This window comes from Gadus chalcogrammus, chromosome 14, assembly GCF_026213295.1.
Source record: "Gadus chalcogrammus isolate NIFS_2021 chromosome 14, NIFS_Gcha_1.0, whole genome shotgun sequence".
Taxonomy (NCBI): domain Eukaryota; kingdom Metazoa; phylum Chordata; class Actinopteri; order Gadiformes; family Gadidae; genus Gadus; species Gadus chalcogrammus.
The window spans coordinates 8101440-8122410 of NC_079425.1; the positions used below are offsets into that span (position 1 = coordinate 8101440).

Consider the following 20971-nt stretch of genomic DNA (forward strand, 5'->3'; position numbering starts at 1 on the left):
CCCCATCAGTGAACGGAACAGCGCAGTGATTGCAACGCTTCACACGTGGGCCTGTGTGTGTTTCCTGCGTGCTTCACACCACGCGGTTGAATCCATTTGATCGATCATCCACGGCTCGGAGACCCTCTGGAAAGGAACCACTTTGTCGGAAAAAGCACGACGGTATTCCCCGCCATTATCCCCCAAAACTCTACGACAGGTCAACGGCCGCCGCAAGGTGACGGCGAGGGGGCCGTAATGCGTCCGCAGGGGGAGTCGTTGCAGCCAGGAGCAGCCGCTCGCTAGCTTGTGTGAACTAGTCACCGCCCTCTCCCCCAACCCCTCACCCCACCCACACACACACACACACACACACACACACACACACAAACACACACACACACAAGCGACCCATCTGGGTCGTTGCCGTGCCGTGCCCCCCCTGTCCTGGAGCCAAGTCTTGCCGCTGTGAGCTCTGGCGACAGACAGATTTATAGCTACTTTATTTATCCCATTGGGAAATTTAGTTGTCACTGCAGCAACAAATGGGAAAATACAATACAGAGGCAGGGGGGAGTGCGAAGGAGTGGGAGATAGAGGTGGGGCTAAAATAAAGGAGGGATTAACAGAGAAAGATGATAAGAGCTCGGATTTCACCTTCAATTATGATCGCAGTAGGGGGGGGGGGGGGGGGGGGGGGGAGAGAGAGAGAGAGAGAGAGAGAGAGAGAGAGAGAGAGAGAGAGAGAGAGAGAGAGAGAGAGAGAGAGAGAGAGAGAGAGAGAGAGAGAGAGAGAGAGAGAGAGAGAGAGAGAGAGAGAGAGAGAGAGACGGTGGTAAGCCTTTAACTATGATTTCATCGTCTTCATGTCTTCACATCACAACACTGAGCACCACACCGACAACTGTTTATAACCTTTCGCACCACAGTTAACGTTGACAAAGACATGTTTTAGTTACTCTTGAAATAATGGCAATTGTGCAAAATAGAATGGAATTGTAAAAGATAAAACAAAATCCAAGTTATTTAACAGAGCGCATTATATCAACATTGCGGGGAAAGAACACTTTTTATTGGGTAGATATTTTGTAGCCTTGCCCTTTGTCATGCAGCGGTGACAGAAACATTTGCTATCGCTGTGGGATTCAGTGCATTATAAATATCGTTTATATGGCTCTGCTGAGCTGCACTGACCTGCAAAAGTGCTTCTGAAATTGTTATTAGATTGACAACGCAAAGCCCCAGAGAACTGTACAACAAGATAAGAAAAAAGGAATTTGTCACTTGCAACCGGTACTCTAATCAAATTCGGTAAGTTAGTTGGGGGTTATATTGATTACCCTCCAATCATTGGAACATCATTTTATAATAGTTCTCTGTAATGGATTAGATTTAGCAAATTCCTTTACCTTGCACAGAGGTGTAATGGTGTGGACTGTTTTCAAGCCATCTCAGTGCATTCTATTTAAGTTCACATGGCTGACTGGCTGAACGTAATCTATTGGAAAATGGCCCTCAGCCTGTCAATGCCGCAGCTTACTAGTGGCTCAAAAAAAAAGATATATTATAAAAGAAATAATAGTTTCTAACTTACAAGACAGATTTTGTGTCGTTTTAGTATAGCAGGACAAGGGGGCAGTTCCTTACATGGCTTCAACTTCAGCATAATCGTCTTTTCAGGACTCATTTTTTCAGGACTCATTTAAAGCATGAGTCCATTAGCGGGCCTATGACAGCCACCATAAAGCCCCTTCAACAGCTGTCATGGTGATATATTAGGCTAGAGCTTGTAGGAGAATGCATACATTGTATATACACATCGCTATCACTACCCTCTGCTCATTATGTCGGCCAATTTCTGACGTGAACAAACTCTGTCGGGAGCTGTCATGGTCTTTCGTCAATAATACTGGTGGCACGTCAAAGTGTGGTTTGTTCAAACTTGCAATATAAATATTAAGGGCTATCGCGTCAATGTTAAGGAACTGGGATGTAGCGCGCAGAACTGTCACAGACTCTCGTTTCATTACAGCTTCATTATGTGAATTGATAATTCATCGATTTAGCTAGTTCATTCAATCATTTCTCTAAGCGTTTGCAATTATACAGCATGTGTGCAAACAGGGAGGGGCCGTCCGTTCTAGCGAAGTTGTGTTTGCAACTCTTGAAATAATGGTTCCACCCTCAATCCCTCATATAATTATGATGATGGTGTGTCTGTGTGTCTGCGTGTGCGCGTGCATGGGCGTCAGTGCACGCGTGGGCGTGTGTGTGTGTGTGTTTGTGTGTGTGTGTGTGTGTGTGTGTGTGTGTGTCAATGGGCTTATTGAGTGGGCGTTCTAACCTTCACCCTGGGATCAATCAAACCAGACCTCACCCTGAAGGGCATTGAAGACCGGAATGGAACCACCCGGATCCCCATGTGGAAAGAAATCAAATGGAAACACACCTTCTTCATTCACCTACGTCTATGTGCATCTTTAAAGTATAACTCTGTTGCTATTGCATTCGGAAAAATCCGAAAAAATGAAAGAAATCCTTCAACAACCGGTGTTTCCGTGTCAGCCAATGGATCCTTGGCGTGCCTCGATCGATGGCGCTGACTGATTGACAGATGAACGGAGCGGAGCGTAACCTTCGCTGAGTTTCTCTTTTTAAAGACTTTGCTGAATGAAATGCCTTGCAGCGGCTTTGGATGGCATCAAAGTGTCGATGATGTTTATGGCGCGCCATAAAGTTGAGCCGGCCTCCAAAACAGCCCTCTCCAATGGCTGTTTCAGAGGGGAAGACAGACCCTTGAGAAATAAGCACAGCATTGGGAGGAGCTTTCTGCTGTGTGTGTGAGTGTATGTGTGCGTGTGTTTCTGGGGGGGGGGGAAGGATTCCACGTGTCGCGTCTTCATGTCGAAGAGTTGTATTTTTGGTGATTTATTTTGTTGTTAAAAGCCATTTGGATGAAAGCTAAATGGATGTACAACAGCACATCTCGCCTTAATCGAGTGCATGTGGAAGCGAGATTGTTAGTGAAGGCCTCCCCTTGCCAGTCTGGGTGTAAAACAATACTGGAGGCCATGGAGCATATCAAAAAGCTTTCACTGCTGGGAATGCTCAGGGGCATGCACGCTCTCAAACCATAGTTGTGTAATTATTAAGCTTACTTCATACTAAAACAAGACTTTCACAAGACCGCAGCAATCCCAATCATTTGCATAACAAAGAATGCATTGCAGAGAAGAACGTGGATGGCATGTTGTAATTATGAGTGCAGCTATACAGCTATGAATTTAATCATTTGTTAGTTTTCGATACAAATCCTTTAACAGGCCAAGGGGTCGTTCAAACGGGGATATATTCATTGTTTATCTGTTGGCAGTCTGTCGGTACTCGAAAAACACTTGAATAGATGTTGCATCTCAAACATTGTTGCGCGTACCTTCCTCACTCCGTCACTTCGGACATACGGGCAAGTACCCTGCGGCGGTCGGCCCATGATATGTCTGGAAAATGAATAATTCCCCTGATAGCAAACCAATATTGGAAGTGGAAATGTTACTCAAAAAAGTACATGAAATATGAGCCTTTCAGATAGCCTTATTGATATATGTATTTGTCATAGATGTATAGAAGCTCAGCAATATCCTTATAGCTTCTCAAACACCCTCAGAGATGAGGATACACTGTTTCCATTCTTATGATGGTTTCTCTGTTTGGAGACATTCCCTCCCCGACTCATTGTGGGGAACAGAGTGTCTCACAGCAATGAGACATGATCAATTCTTAATTATCCAAGAAGTGTGGGATCGCTCCATGCGTCCGTGTCAGAATACGCTGTCCTTCTGTGTGATATTCAAATCCCATTGTGTTCCAACAGTTCGATGGATATAATGGATTTCAGGCCTGGCTTTCCTCAGGGTGTGAGACAGACGCTGCATGGGATGTATCGGAGGCATGGATCCACGTGTCTTGAGGGTCTTGAGTGAGAAAAGCAGTTTTCGCTGGATAGATGGTAGCATGATTCGTCACCTACAGGCCTCGTGTGTATGCTTGTGTGTGTGTGTATATGGGTGTGTTTGTTTCAGCTCTGTTTCGTTTCATAATGGTCTTTTCAGCAATTACTCCATCGCACTTCCACAAAGTGATCGCTAATCGCTTAACCCTGAGGTTAAACAAAAAATAAGCATGAATAAATGTACTGCAGAATTCTTAAATATAATAGTCAGTATTTGCATCTTCTTAAAGGTGCAGTTTGTAGAATTGAGTGGCACGTTGCGGAACGGACATGGCAGAAATGAAATCTAATATTCATTATATGTTTTAATAAGAGTTAAATCCCATGAATATAATAACTACTGTGCTGTGTATTTGTTTCTTCAGAATGACCCATTTATAGCTACATTAGGGTGCGGGTCTTCTCCTACGTAGCCCGTCATGTTGCATTGCCATGTTTCTACAGTAGCCCCGGACACGCAAACGGCTCTAGAGAAGACAGGTGTCAAAGGCCATCGTAGCTGTCTTTGAAAGAGGAAGGGTGAGGGAGGGGAATTCAGAGGCTTGCCATCTACAACCTCCCAGATAGATGCCACTAAATCCTACACACTGCACCATCAGCCCTGCCCACGGATGTGTGTCCACATGGGTCCGGAGTTCATGTTTCCCTTTGTGACTGGTGGCTCGCCCGGGCTCTGCAGGTGATCAAGCTGGCCTTTGCGGAGTTTGACCTGGAGAGAGGCTACGACACGCTGACCGTCGGGGACGGAGGGAAGATAGGGGACACACGGAGGGTGCTGTACGTGTAAGTAGCATCGTCGTCACCAGCATCATAATCATGTGGTAAATGGTAAGGGTTAATGGACTGCATTTATATAGCGCTTTTATCCAACGGTTTTACAATCTTGCTTAACATTCACCCATTCACGCACACCAATCATTCATCCCCATTCATTCAAACCATGCAAGGCGAAAGCCAGCGCGTTGGGAGCAGTTAGGTTTAGATGGCTAGCTCAGGGACAGCTCGACACTCACCCAGCTAGGAGGAGCCGGGGATCGAACTAGCAACCTTGCGGTTACCAGCCAACCCTCACTACCCCCTACTGCTGCCCCCTGTGCGGCAATCGTCCTCTTCAGCATCATCATCCTCACATCCTCACATCATATTAATCCTTGCCGCCGTCTTTTGGCTCATCACCTTCATCATCCTCCTCACAGCCATCCTCTCCCTCATCTTTACCCTCACCGTCGTCGTCGTCGCCTTCACCATCCTCTTAACACCTACGGCGCTGTTCCCCTATTTCTAGACTGACGGGCTCCAGTGTTCCTGACCTCATCGTCAGCCTGTCCAATCAGATGTGGCTACATCTTCAGTCGGATGACACCATCGGATCACAGGGATTCAAGGCTGTCTATGAAGGTAATGCCTTTTTATATTGTGAGGGTGGCCGTGCACGTGCTTGCACACACACACGCAACCGTGCGCGCGCACACACACACACACACACACACACACACACACACACACACACACACACACACACACACACACACACACACACACACACACACACACACACACACACACACACACACTATACACACAGGATATAAAAAAAGAATTAGGGCTTAATCAGGTGATTGGGTTATCTGATTATGCATTAATGTGTCAGACACATATGGAGAGAGAGAGAGTGAGAGAGAGAGAGGGAGAAAGAGAGAGAGAGAGGGTGGGGGAGAGAGAGAGAAAATTCAGGGAAATAAAAAAATTAAATGGGAGACAGGGAGACAAGCTAAAAGGATAAAACAATGATTATTGAAATGAGGGGAAAGATAAAGTGCTGTATGGGAGAGCACAGGGACCAGAAGAGACAGCGGTGTTGACATACACGTGATGCAGACATGCTTTGGATCTACCTTGGGTCGATTGATGAAGTGATTTTTCTATAGTGTCTGGGCTAAGAATGGCTATGTGCCAGCTTTATAGATTGGTTACCATGGTAATGCACACAGGCACAAATTGCATGTTATTTGTCATGCCGTGTAAGAAAATGGAAATGTTCTATTTTTTAGGCTATTTCGTTTATAACGGTAGTAATGTTTAATAACACGTTTGTATTATTCATTACTACAATGGCAGATACATATTGGCTTATGTATTGACCTGAAGTCAATCAGTCAATCAATCTAAAAAATATGATAACATGACAGTGCCAATTGGAACTTCTGAGTGTTATAAAATAGCTTTTAATAATCTTGGAGGAACCACCAGAAGGACAAATATACAACGAGAAATATTATATATTATATGTATACATTCTGTGAATGTATATATGTATATACACTGGGTTCTGCTGTGGGTTGGGTGTGGGTTAGGTGTAAGGCATCGGTCTAAACACAGAGCTAACTGGTCTGGTGACAGTTAATAATCTCCATGTAATACTCGCTTCAATGACTCATGCTCCAAGCTCCCAGCCCTTCAATGCTGTATTGGATGCTCAGATCTATATTTGGTTCTACTGGTTGGGCTGAATGACAAATGGACCAAACCAAGGTACCTCATATTGGACATCACCGATTCCCTAATTGATGGCAAGCAACAAGCAACAAGGCTGATATTGAAACACCTTAGTGTGTGAGCTTTTTCACCATATCTTTCATTTGCACCTCTGGCAACCAATAAATGGCAGCCCCCCCCCCCCCCCCCCCTGAAATTGGAAGTTGGCACATGCCGTGATTGGTTGCTCTCTGAATGGAGGATACTTCTCCAACTGACTGAGAGTCAGCAGCTGGTCTTCTTGGTGCTCATACAGAACATCTGGAGGGGTGGAGTGCATCCAAGATGGCAGCCATATTTATGTATTAATGGACTGTGAAGTCATTCACGTTTGTAGGTTCTTTCTTGTCGGGCCTGGCTCTCCACAACGTTGTGCTGAAGCGAGCCAGCTGTATCCACTCTATCTGGAAGTCTCCATTCAATGCCGGTACATTTGCTCCGTTTCTTATTCCCTTGGTGCCTGAATAAGACTGTAAAGCTCCGAACTAAATGAGTGGACGGACAACGCGTGGCGTCGCGGTTGTGTTGAGTGGTGCCCGGTGATCCGTCATGGGGATGTGGCTGGATTCATCGTGAGGGATGACCATCCTCATCCTGTGTCCGGCCGCACCTCCACATCCCACCGGGATGGGTCTCCTTCCTCAGGCGGTTAAAGCGCTGACAGCATCAAAGACAACAGACCATGGTCCCTGAACTTGGTCCAGAATCAATGTCTTAACCCGATTACCTTTCAAGACCCAATTACACAAATGGGAGAACATCAGTTCCATCATGGAGGCAGTACAGGAAAAAGGAGTTTCCCGGGCAAAGAAATGGAGATGTACCTGCTGTTACTGCTGAAGTGTATCACTTCTAGTCTAGACAGCCTATTCCTATCACTGGGTTGTGCCTCTATGGGGCTGCACTGGAACACACTGCAACACAACTCAAACACCTTTGGTCAATTTCAGTGCGACTTGGCTACCTCACAGCCATGATCCTTCGACCTATCAGTGAACTGCTCATGAGTCTATTCCATTTCGCTCAGCATTCTTTTAGTGGAACATGCCTTGACAGCTTAAATTATTGCAAATCTCCACCCAGTGAAATTATGTGCATGCATCGATAAATTATTCTTCTAACCCTAACCCTGATTTAGATTCAGCGGCTGTGCACAATTCTCATTGGGCAAAATGTATAAATGGATTTGGGCAAAGAATAGTGAGAGGGTAAAACAAGCACATCACTGTGGAGTGAATACAAAGGAGGACAGCCGAGAACCAGTTACTTCTGTAATGACAGGTTTACCGGGGAGGGGGGGCAAGTTATTTGAAATCCATTCGTACACCCTTCATCTGTGTGACAAGCAGCTACAGGCTACACACTTCACACTACAACACTTATACACCCCCGAGACACACACACACGATGTGGCACCCACAATCCTGTAATAGCATGGATGCTTAACCCCACAAGCACAACGCAATACATGGAGCAGTGCCCGCGCACGCACACATACGCATGTGCGCACACACTCACATACACACACACACACAAATGGACTCATGCACACACACACACACACGCACACATGCACAAACACACACATACACAAATACAAACACACGCTTACATGCACATGTATACACACACACAACGCTGCCTGACCTTGCACAATAAAGAAAATTACATACTTGAGATTTGATGTCAGCTTTGAAAACAAAAATTCAAGGAGAAATGGACAAAATAAAGAGAACGAGACAGTAGAGGGAGGAGGCGATATTTGAAAAGAACTAAGCCCTAAGAGGTGTAATAGGAGAGAAGGAAGAGAAGGAGAAACACAACGTCGGACGTTGAGAGATGGTGAACTTTTGGTCCCAGTATTTCTGGCCCAGCTGCATGGAAGAATAAAAAATAATTCACAGAGAACAATAGAAGAAAGACAGAGGGAAGCACAACCCTGTGGTGAGGCAGTCTTCTCATGGGATATTCATGCTGATTATGCAGCCGTATTTCACCCGTATTTAATATAGGCATGTACATTTAAACGGAACCAGGGATGAATTGCATAGGGGGGGGGGGGGGGGGGATATACAGATAAATAATTAAACATACAAGATGTGAGAAAAACACATGACAGAAATAACACACAACGCATAACAAACATGATGAAGCATATGTGTGTGTGTTTGTGTGTGTGTGTGTGTGTGTGTTTGTGTATGTGTTTGTGTGTGTGTGAGGCACATGTAATGGCCTGCCATGCGTGTCCCAGCGTTGATTGTAGGCCTGGCCTCCTTGTGGTTCCACGTCCGCTTGCGTTCCGCATGGGCACACAAACAGGTTCTCTAAAACTGGACCTCCTGCTGTGTGCATTCACAGGAAAAGCAATACACCCCGACCGTTGCTGTGTTGGTTTGGATTGTGCAAAGGACAATAATGTAATGCTTTGCATACACCCACCAGTCTTTATATATAGGCGCATTCAACTCAACCGACCCTTGGCAGTAAAAAACAAATAAAAACCCTGCTTTGACTGTATACGGCCGCCGTCTCTGTGTGTGTTGGCAGCGCTACAAGGCCGGTGTTATTTGTGCGTTCCAGAGATCGAGCGGGGCGGCTGCGGGGACCCCGGGGTGCCGGCGTTCGGACGCCGCAGCGGAGATCGCTTCCTGCACGGCGACGAGCTGAAGTTCTCCTGCCAGGCGGCGTTTGAACTGGTGGGGGAGCGCAGCATCACGTGCCAGCACAACAATCAGTGGTCAGGCAACAAGCCAAGCTGCGTCTGTAAGTAGCGAGAGGGCCTTTTCTCCGGGCTTTCTCGTCACACTTTCTTTCGTTCCCCCCCTTCTTTATTCTCGGTGTTTATTATTTGGTCATTTCCTCGGTTGATTCGTTCTTTCTTCCGTCGGTCCTTTCTTTGTTTCCTGACCTTTTTATTGCCGTCCTTCTTTCTTTCTTGACTTTTTTATTGCCTTCTTTCTTTGTTTCTTCGACTCTTTTCCTTTGTTTCTTTAGCCCTCGTTTCTGTAGTCTTTGTTTGTTTTCTTTCTTTCTTTCTTTCTTTCTTTCTTTCTTTCTTTCTTTCTTTCTTTCTTTCTTTCTTTCTTTCTTTCTTTCTTTCTTTCTTTCTTTCTTTCTTTCTTTCTTTCTTTCTTTCTTTCTTTCTTTCATCCTTTCATTCACCTTCCAGTCACTGTTCCTTAAATATATTCAGCACACCTATACATTGCTAACTCGTAAATAATGTTGTTCTTTTTTCCTTTTGTAGTTTCGTGCTTCTTCAACTTCACCTCTGCGTCAGGTACCATCCTGTCCCCCAACTACCCCGAGGAGTACGGCAATAACCTCAACTGCGTGTGGCTCATCATCTCTGAGCCGGGCAGCCGCATCCACCTCCTGTTCTCCGACTTTGAGCTGGAGCCCCAGTTCGACTGGCTGGTGGTGAAGGACGAAGGTAAGCTTTGTTTGTCTCATCTCTCATTGTAAGGGACAGCTTGATCGTACAAACTATTTGGAGTGTAAAAATAGAAAAAAAGATTATTGTTCTTGTTCTTGTTATTGTTTGTCTTTAAGTGCAATTGATTCAAGACATTGATGGCAATAACCCAACAGTGATGTTTTGGCAAAACAAGTGATTTTGTTTTTATTTGTTTGTGTTTTTAGTGACACATTTTAAGTGTTCAAAAATAGGTATTTAATGGATTTTTGCAGAATAGAGAGTCTGGTTATCATTTGATTGTGCCTCATAGTTTTTTTCTTTATATCGTCAAGCACCTTTTTCACTTGACTCTAACACAGACAAATATGCCTGCTGTGTGCAATAAACGCTATTGATTCCAGCTGGCTTGACAAAGTCATCTTTTGACTTGCTATCCAAGATAAATGTGTGGGTTGATTGGCTGAGAGTGCAAACAATTTTTCAAGTCAAGGCCCATTCCAAATTACTTTCGAAAATTGCAAATCAATTAATGGGGTTGCTGTCATTGAAATATACTGCTTTACAATGTCTTGGATTCTGTTGATCTCGTTTGTCCAGACAGGTTGATGACTTGAATCTATTCATCAAAGCGATGCACACATATAGATATACAGTATATACATCACTTCTCCCTAGAGAGAGAGAGAGAGAGAGAGAGAGAGAGAGAGAGAGAGAGAGAGAGAGAGAGAGAGAGAGAGAGAGAGAGAGAGAGAGAGAGAGAGAGAGAGAGAGAGAGAGAGAGAGAGAGAGAGAGAGAGAGAGGCCTCTCATGTCTCCCTCCCCTCTTCTGTGTCAGGTCTTTCAGAGCCAACCACATTTGGAACATTCTCTGGCAAAGATGTTCCGTCCCAGATCGCCTCTAATGGACACATCATGAGGTTGGAGTTCCAGTCCGACCACTCTAATACTGGGAAAGGCTTCAACATCAGCTACACCAGTATGTATCATTTTGTGTGTTTTGTGTGTGTGCGTGAGAAACTGATTGGAACTTATTCAATTGCTGACAGTCTCATTCATTTATGTCATGTTGATGCAGTACATTCATTTGACAGATATACTCATTGTAGGGATTCTAATAATTCCTTTTTTACTTAAGAAATTCCACACTCACATTTCTTTTCACCCATAATACCATTATTCTTGGGATTATAGTACATCATTTCCAAAACATGTTCCCTTTATCATTGTGTAAACGCACACAATTTGCATATTTTCCCCATCTTAATGATTCAAGTCTGACAATAATTACAAAATGGCAGTGTGCAAATGGCCATGTGGCCAAGGAAAAACAGAGAGGTTTAATTCCCATTCCAGGGGTTGACACTAACGGTTGCCCGCTTGCCCGGGGCAAGTAAAAAAAATGTTTGGGCAAGTTGAGATTTTTTCTGGTTGCCCGAACGGGCAAGTGGATTTTGGGTGGATGTTAATATAAAAGCTATTTATTCAAATGTTTTTAGAAACTGCAGAACAACCTTTTGTTCCGCAAAACCACACAAAATAGAAGTATTTGCAATTGATCAGCGCGCTGTCTTCTCTTCTCTCGGAAAGCGAGTCAACAGACACGCATCGCTTCAGTGCGAATATAGCCCCGCCTTCTGTCACTCACTCGCAGTGCGGTCTCTGGCAGTGATTCGCTAAAGGTTAGCCAACACAGCTAGCATCTCAAGTGCAGCACCTCCGCGAACGGTTTAGGTAGAAGTTAAATGGAGTAGTGATGGAGGAGTGCAGTTTGGAAGTACTTTGGATTGAGGCAAATTATCAAGGAAAGTCAAGAACACGGTTTTGTGTTTCATAACTGTGCACATGCGCACAGCAATAGCGATCTTTTTCACGAAATTGGACCCTCACAAACTACTTTATATATTACATGAAAGCTGAGCCTCCACTTATTCCAACAGTCCAAACCATATCATTCTGTGACTAAAACTCGCAAATAACAACTTAAGAAGAAACGTCCCCTTTTCTTTTAACAACCAAAAATGAAGTATTACCTATGTGATTTTTGTCCACAAAGTTGATTCTGATCGAATAAAACCACCATAAACAGATTATCCAGTATCTGGGCCAAATTTTGCAACTTAACATGGTGTTTTCAATCAATGAATAAGAGAAGGTTTCTTAGGAAATAGGTAAATTGCCTTCAATCAGAAAACATCTATATGGCAATCTAGTGGCCATATATTTATTTGCAAGTGTTTGGCTTGGTGCATTCGATTGCCCTGAACTTTAAATAGAGGTGTCAAGTGACAAAATTGTAAGATATCTACCTTATTTGTGTCTCATAGTAAGACAGCGCTCCCAACTGATAACGACCAACTGATACTGATAATTATTACAGGTGGAAATGTTATCTTCCACTTATGCTGTGTTCCATGGCTTTATTCACTTTAACCAAGTATTATCCCCATTGAATATTTCACTTGCACAACAATCTTTCTTTTGGCCCAAAGATGACATTATCGCCCTTGCAGTTGTGGAGATATAATCTCTTTACTTTGGGTATGTTCTTTCCTGAAAAAAACGTTTCCCCTGATATCGAAAATGGTATAGAATATCGATCTTTTTCCAGGAATAGTGTTGAAGTTAGAAAATCCAGTATCGTGACTGACAACCCTACTAGAAACGCGATTGTGATTATTCAGTTAGAGCTACAAGAAACTTGAAAGTTAAAAAAGACATATCTTTGCTACTACCTCTGACATTTAGTTATGTACATTTGCATCAAATCATGCAGGTCTACATATAACTTGGAGATAGCTTGCAACTGTGGACTGAAATCACTTCATGGCACGATGTGACCGCTCGATAAATAAGTAAACAAAGAGAAGTTTGTTATTTATTTATTGTATTTTTTAAACACATGTGTGGAAGCTAACATTCAGCTTCAGTCTGAGCTAGGATGATTTTTCTGAGCCCCCCCAAAACCAGGCCGGGTGCCTGGCAAAAAGAGGCCCGTTCACGATTCTGATTATAATTTGGGCAAGTGAACATTACATTCGGGCAAGTTGAACCTGACCTGTACTTGCCCGATGGGCAAGTGCTTTTGAAACCTTAGTGTCAACCCCTGCATTCCCATTGTGGCATGTAGACATGTAGCATGCTAGTAGGCTAGCATAACAATCAAGCTTTGTTTGCATGTGTCCCCGCTTGACTGCTTATTCGGTCTTGGCTATGCCTGTCCAGGCGCTGCTGTGGTTGTGTCTCTCATTCTCGTCTAGCTTCTCCCAACGCAGGGATTAACCCAGAGAGCTGTTTAAATGGTTCCACCTGAGCCGTGATACTCTTTCATTTGAGTCTCTCTTCCATGCAGCCATGTTCTTTGCACCCTTTATTCCCACAAGAATCAGTCTCTTGTTCTCCTCTGCAAGTCAACATTTTTCAAGCGAACATGCCAGATGAAGCTCCTCATCTCTGGAGGAATCACATATTTAGTGAAAGGCTCATGTTAATTCAACCGAGATTTGTTGGCATTTAATGAATACCGCACCGCAGTGAACTTGTTGAACTGTTTACTTCCACAGAATCTTCAATAAAATGATTATCTTCTATGTATTCGTATACTGTTTTATAACTAGAATACACACAGGAAGACAGTGTACATTGGGGTTCAAACCCAGAACTCTTTTGGCTCTTAAACAATATATATTTATAAACATATTATTTCCTGTGGACATTATTTGTTTAACTTGATTACACTTTTCAATGACCCAACACATTGATTCCATATAAAAAATGTATACCATTTGTTGCATGTGTCTGCAGATAATTGGCCTATCATAATGTAATCACCCTTTTTTGATCCCACTATCAACATTTTTAAAAAGCCTTCTTGACAACTTCAGGTAGACACCATTTTTTATTTAGGGGCCGAGCTCAATTGCTGTTCAGGCTTTCGCTCTCTTGCCCAAGGCACTTACCATAATTTGATTTAAAGCAGAATGTGAAGGCAGAATGTTAGATTGACATTACTGTCCCATGGAACGTGCGTTTAACCTATATAGGGCAATTTGTGTCAATATTTACTTTGTTTCTTATGTTTTTCAAACTGGAACAGTATCAATCCGTATCACTGCTAACTACCCCTTCTAAATCATCGTATTTGCATCTAAAGTAAGTTGTTTTAAGGTTTGGTTTTCCTTCAAAAGGGTAAACATCGTTTATCTGGTGAGACTCTAGTCTGCATTGGGACCCTGGCACCCAGACATCCACGTTCTTTAATTTGGCCTATTAACATTTAATGCATAAATGAATTTAGATGTTGCGTTGCTGCAGGCACACTCTTTGCTTCATACAGCGCTGCAAATCTGTAAACAGGAGGTAGGGATGAGCAGAGCAGCAACTATAGCGCTGTGTTGAAAGAGAAATTGGGACTGAAAAACATACGGTCTCAATGGCTAAAAATGGTTTTATCAGAACGGGCGGCGGTTTGTTTTCGGGGGGGGGGGGGGGGGGGGGGGCGTTGTTGGCGTACGAGGCTGCAGGCTCCGTGGGAAGGATTTGCATGGATGACACGTGTTGTCGTGCTCAGAAGAGTCATGTGAGGTAAATCACAGTCTGGGCTTAGTATAGCATCGGCTGTCCAATCAGAGACGAGGATATGTAGGAGTTTGAAGGCTTGAGGTCTGGATAAATGTGTAATTTACTCGACCCTGTTCCCGTGGTGAGTTTAAATGTTAAGACCGGAGCAAGTTAATTAACTGCTGAAACTTGTTAATGTATGTATTCAAATGAAGGTTAATTGACTCTAATTGACGAGCAACAGTTAATGCGATGTTGGTTGCAATGTTAATTAAATGCATTCACTAGATGCACACTATATCTGTTCTATATAAATATAGTAGCAGCAGTATATTCTAGTGGACTTGGTCAGGCAGGTTGCCCAATAGGCACTGGTGTTTGAGATTGCTCCAGATCTTGATGATAAATGTGAACAATATGACTTCTGCTGCTTTTTAAATATAGGTACGTCAGTATTGCTCCTTGGAAAACGGCCGCAGAACACAGATATGTACAACCTGCGCCCTCAAAGACCAATAGTAGACAGTGTTTCCATGCAATTCTAATTGATCACAAGAAAGGCTCCTGCTGATGAAAGCCACAGGGAGGCTCTGTGACTTGCTATAATGTGTTTCTGGACAACCGTGAATGTCTACGGCAAAAGGTCAGCATTTCTTTTCTGATTATTTCAAACAGATGATACTACTTGTAGGATGAAACACGCTTAGCTCTGAGACGTTTCTATTCACTTCTGAGTGGGGTTTGCTTTCTTTCTTTTTTACTTGTTTTCTTTCACCCTTTCCGTCTCTCCTTTTTATTTTGTTCTGTCTTTCTTTCTCTCTCGTTCGTTCTTTCTTTTCGCTCTTACTTTCTAATCTGATTTGCCCTTTTCTTCTTCCCTCTGTCCCACCTTTCCATCTTTATTCTCGCAAAAAAAACACATTATTGCCACATCTCTCTCTGCCAAAGATGCTCACTACACACAAACCTTTGCACACATACGCACGCACACACACACACACACACACACACACACGTACACACAGTCACATACACAGTCACATAGACACACACACGTACACAGGCACACACAGTCAAATACACACGCACATAGACACACACACACAGTCACATACTCACCCACATAGACACACGCGCACGCACCTTTGATACCATAATGGAATTACAGTGTGTGTGTGTAAAGCTGAAATGAGTTTTGAGGATTGTTGCTTTCTCTTGGCTTTTGCAGTCACCTCCCCCCCGCCACCCCCCCCCCCACCATCACCACCCCTCTCTCTCTCTCTCTCTCTCTCTCTCTCTCTCTCTCTCTCTCTCTCTCTCTCTCTCTCTCTCTCTCTCTCTCTCTCTCTCTCTCTCTCTCTCTCTCTCTCTCTCTGATGTTCCCCGTCCTCTTCTATTCATCTTGTGTTTTCTCGTTCGCTTCTTCTTCTTCTATTTTCCTCCATCGCACATGTAGCCATTTATTAACCCAATCCCCCCCCCTCCCCCCCCAATCACTGTCCCTTTGTCTGACCTTTCTCTGTTGGCTCTCCTCCACGAGACTCTCTTCCACTGCTCTGTTTTCCAACCGGAGCTGTCTCTGAAGACCCGCACACCTTGTGCAGCTACAATCCCTGTGCTGTTTTTATCCATTACTACAGCAGAGAGCTTCAGTTATTTAAGGCATTCCCTAACCACTACCCCCCCCCCTGCCTCCCTTCTGACACACATACACACACACACATACGCACCCCCCCCCCCCCCCCCCACTGCTTTGATATTTCTGTCATGGGCTTATTCTGTGAATTGATGTTGTTTGGCCGTGATTTTCTTCCGCTCCTTGAAGTGTAATCAGAGCCATTTTGCGCACTGAATCCATCTTGATGAAAATGTATGTAGCCATATCAGAACCAGGGAGCTCATCTAATCTTTCTCATCTCACAGTGATTAAGCAACTTGATCCTCGCAGAGAACTCTGCGTATATATCTCGGAGCAGCACGCGTATGGGTCTAACCAATACGGGTCTAATTGGGGTTATAGGTTTAGTGAAGTTAACGCCGGAGCCATCAACACTGCAACGCATCCCATTCACGGAACAAAAGCAGGAGCACAATGTTGTCCTTATTCATTTTGAAATGAGAAAAGATTGTAGAGCAAGGCTTCTGACACAGCATCTGCCTTGGTGTTTGAGAGAGTGTGTGTGTGTGTGTGTGTGTGTGTGTGTGTGTGTGTGTGTGTGTGTGTGTGTGTGTGTGTGTGTGTGTGTGTGTGTGTGTGCGTGTGTTTGCAAATGTGCATGATTGTGTGTATGCGAGTATGTGACCATATCGTACATAAGTCTGTGTGTTTGTGTGTGTGTGTGTGTGTGTGTGTGTGCTTGCCTGCCTGCCTGCCTACCTACATACATCATTGTGCTATTTTGTGTGTGTGTGTGTGTGCGTGTGCGTGTGGGGGTGTGTGTGGGCGTGGGTTTATGAAACAAGTTATGTTCAATGTCTTTCGCTCTCTCTCTCGCTCTCCGTCTTCCACTGATTGGCTGGTGCTCCCCTTGCCTCCGCATCAGTAGCTAATCAACCTGAGAGGTGTCCAATTGCCGGGTGTGTGATCCAGCGGGATCAGGTTAATCTCTGCAAGGGAGATAATATAAGACAAACATGACAGGGCTGATTCCACACTGACATCACGGTAGTCTCCCAGCTCTGAATCAGGGAGGAAGTCATGCGCACGGGGACAACACTGCAATTACGTTGTTTTATTTTCAATCGCCTTCTCATTTGTTTTGTGTCCGTCTCTTTTGTTGTTTTTCAATCGTGTGATCCCTATTCCAGAACAATGCATTGACATAAGCACTCACAATTTTGCTGCACCCTTCTAGATGACTTTTTCTTCCAAGAATATGCTTTTGTTCAAACTAACAATACATTAAGATCGTTGGTACTTAAAGTACTACCTTTTTACCAAATATCTCCCCTTTTATCTGTGCTACTTATATACACACATAAACACATATTTAAGCATTATATATGTATATTGTCTATGTGTAAATACATCTACATACATAATACATACATAATGTATGTTTATGTGTACATACATCTCTGCATATGTCTATGCAAAAAGTATGTGTCTATGGCTCTACATAATGTACAGTATCTGTTTGAATACATATATGCATACGTCTTGACATAATAAACGTCAATGTGTATGTCCATACGTTATCCAGAATGTATGTCTACGTGCAAGTACAGCCATACATCTTTACATCATGAATTGGCCATGTTTATATACATATATAATACAATACAGGTCTATGTGTAACCATCTTGACATATGACTCTCCATGTATGGATACACATCTTCATGTATAAACCCAAACATCTAGACATATGACTCTCCATGTACTGTGGACACGCATCCCCAAGTTGATACCTGTGTCTCTCTCCCCCCAGCCTTCGGCCAGAATGAGTGCCACGACCCAGGGGTGCCTGTGAACGGCCAGCGGTTCGGGGACCAGTTCCTGCTCGGCAGCTCCGTGGCCTTCCACTGCGATCAGGGCTTCATCAGGACCCAGGTGAAATGCGCACTGCTGAACCCACACTGCATGGCGTGCACACTGATTCCTTTTTGTGCCTGTGTTTACGCATGCTTGGGCCCAAAATTCCCTCGGCTCAAGATTATCATTCCTCACTACATTCGAGACTCACGGCAGAAGCCACCGTAGTTGGTTCTCTCTCATCGATATTCACATGTTTGGATTCATTCTGCATGCTTGGCACACACACCTATGCCTACAGGAACACACACACACACACACACACACACACACACACACACACACACACACACACACACACACACACACACACACACACACACACGACTTCCCACTAATGCCCATGGGCGTGCACACACATACACACTGGCACACAAACTCAGACACACACACACACAAGTGCAGGACTGTCATACAATAAAATGTCTGCTGTCAAACTTTGATGACGTCCGACTTGACCGGTAAATCAATCCTTCTAAACCGATCTTTGTTGTTCGTTCCTTTGACGGCCTCGGCTGATCGATTGTTAAATAACCTCTTCAAACCCACTCACCTTTTGCTAATGCCACACTCATCGACGGATCACATCTGCGTGAGAATGCTTTTAAAGTTCAGCCGCGGGATTTGACAAGCTATGATAACAGCATGGGAACAAATAAGAATTAAATTCTCGGTCGTTTGCACAAGATGCTTCTATTCATGTATTGATTGGTTAATTGATTATTTAAATGAAGTTGTGTGTGACGGACGCTGCTCTATGCTGAATGCAGTTAAAACAACAACAACAGATTAATGAACTGAAAGGGCTCTTCACAGGGGTCGGACCAGGTCACCTGCATCGTTCAGGAAGGAAACGTTGTGTGGTCTGCGGCGGTACCACGATGTGAAGGTACTCATGCACACACACACACACACACACACACACACACACACACACACACACACACACACACACACACACACACACACACACACACACACACACACACACACACACACACACACACACACACACATTCCTATGCATACACATTCATAAACACATATATATTTATATTTAAATTTGGTTCACGTTGGTTTGCAGTTGATTCAGTCAAAAAAGTCATATTTCATATTTGGATTCAAACTATTATCCAAGGTCCTACCTCATGGCAGTGCAATGTTAAAGTCAACACATTTATGCCCGCATCACATTACTCAAACATGAATAAATACAACTAACTTAACAAAACTAGGGATCCTCAGCACAAAAGCGTGACATGATGGAACCAAGCATTCAAAATATGTGCTTTACCTCCAAACGGCTTACACGGTGTGTAGGCCTTATGCTAAACAACAGCCCTTAGCCATGCAGGTGTGAATACTGTAGAGTCTTACACTCCAGCAACCGAGTTTTTAAAACCAATCACACAGCCACGGGCAGCTGGGATACAAAAACACACTGAAGTGCTTTGGGAGCTGTGGATGGGATGGGTTGCCGACTGGTATGCAGAAAATAATCCATTGTTTAGATGCAGTACCGGTATGTTGTTTGTAGCAAAAGTTAACTATCTAAGCAAGGCTTATTTATTTAGCACCCTTGAGGCTCAGTGCACTCAATAATGCTTTACATAAGCAGGAATCATGTTTTAAAAACTGTTTCGAGGACTATCATTGAAAGAGAAATGTTGAATTATAGTTTTAGATGGTAAAATAATAAAATATACTAATCATGTCTGACCCCACTTGGTATTTCTTGATTTGTGTTGAATGCTCCGTCCTACACGTCGGTAATTTAAGTAGCAACATCTTATGACAAATGTACTTATTGTAAGTTGCTTTGGATAAAAGCGTCTGTAAAAGCAACAAACAACAAAAGAAATCCAGAACCGGATCGAAGGTAATTCGACCAATCACCACACTGTATTCTTGAAAGTCCTTTGTCAGCGTGTCATAACTAAGGCTGCCAGCCGATTATTGTAATGCATAGCATAACAACGTGTCGTGATTGGCAGACGTACCTTGGGTCAGGGGTTCTGGATTACTGGATCCGGTTACTCAGAATGGGGTTGGAATTTGTAAAGTACATACATGTTGGGTGGAGCACGTAAAATGATCACGCGAGCCACTCGTCTGCCTTGGGAGACTGCTTTATTCCAAATCACAGATTACTTAAAGAAAATACCAATCTAATATTTTGAATATCTTATAAACCTTAATTTGAATAACATGAATAACATGAATATCTTATGTTTTCGACCTAGCTCCGTGCGGAGGGCACCTCACGGCTCCCAACGGCATCCTCCTGTCTCCGGGCTGGCCGTCCTTCTACAGAGATTCTCTGAACTGCCAGTGGGTGATCGAGGCCCAACCAGATCACGCGGTGAAGATACACTTCGACAGGTAAGTGAGTTCTTTGTTTGGGAGCCGGTGGAGTCTGGGATAAATACTTATTCGCTAAGTCACTTAGTCTGCCTGCCAGGTGGAGTGTCTGCCGGTGAGTGGAGCTTTCTCCCCGCTCACCGAGACGGCAGAGCACTGTAGAGCATACGGTGGAAAATGGAGGAAACCCGTGTGAATTTGGCTTATCACCGTTATTGTAAATTCACTCATCGTTCCAAAACGAAGCTGTGTGCTTTGAGGCATATGCCGATGGTGTATGGTTCAAGTCGCTTTCACCCAACATTGTGAGGCTTCCTTCGCTGTGACTTCTGGTGACAAAAGTGGGGTAAAGCTCTCCTGGAGCCTAAAGAAAGATTACATGTTAGCCATACCTTTTTAAATAAGTTTATTGATTGACGATGGCTTGGGAGTTCAGACAATGCAGCAGGTTTGGTTCTTTCCATGGTCGCTCTTTAGCCTGTTTAGTTGTCTCAATGTAGACCCGATATCATCAAATCACCATTCAAATCGTGGCCACTAACAGCAGAATTATAAGTAAAGTAAGGCTTAACTGCAGCA

At 43.8% G+C, this 20971-nt stretch overlaps 1 protein-coding gene across 1 annotated transcript in view; it reads left to right on the top strand.

The window, feature by feature from the left end:
* Positions 1–20971, top strand: part of LOC130403319 (CUB and sushi domain-containing protein 1-like) — a 295164-nt gene that overhangs the window by 182392 nt on the left and 91801 nt on the right. The window contains exons 11-18 of the mRNA XM_056607623.1: positions 4668–4771; positions 5274–5386; positions 9104–9286; positions 9771–9956; positions 10777–10917; positions 17928–18049; positions 18848–18920; positions 20275–20413. Of these exons, the coding sequence (XP_056463598.1) occupies positions 4668–4771; positions 5274–5386; positions 9104–9286; positions 9771–9956; positions 10777–10917; positions 17928–18049; positions 18848–18920; positions 20275–20413 (1061 nt within the window). The remainder of the gene's footprint in view (positions 1–4667; positions 4772–5273; positions 5387–9103; positions 9287–9770; positions 9957–10776; positions 10918–17927; positions 18050–18847; positions 18921–20274; positions 20414–20971) is intronic.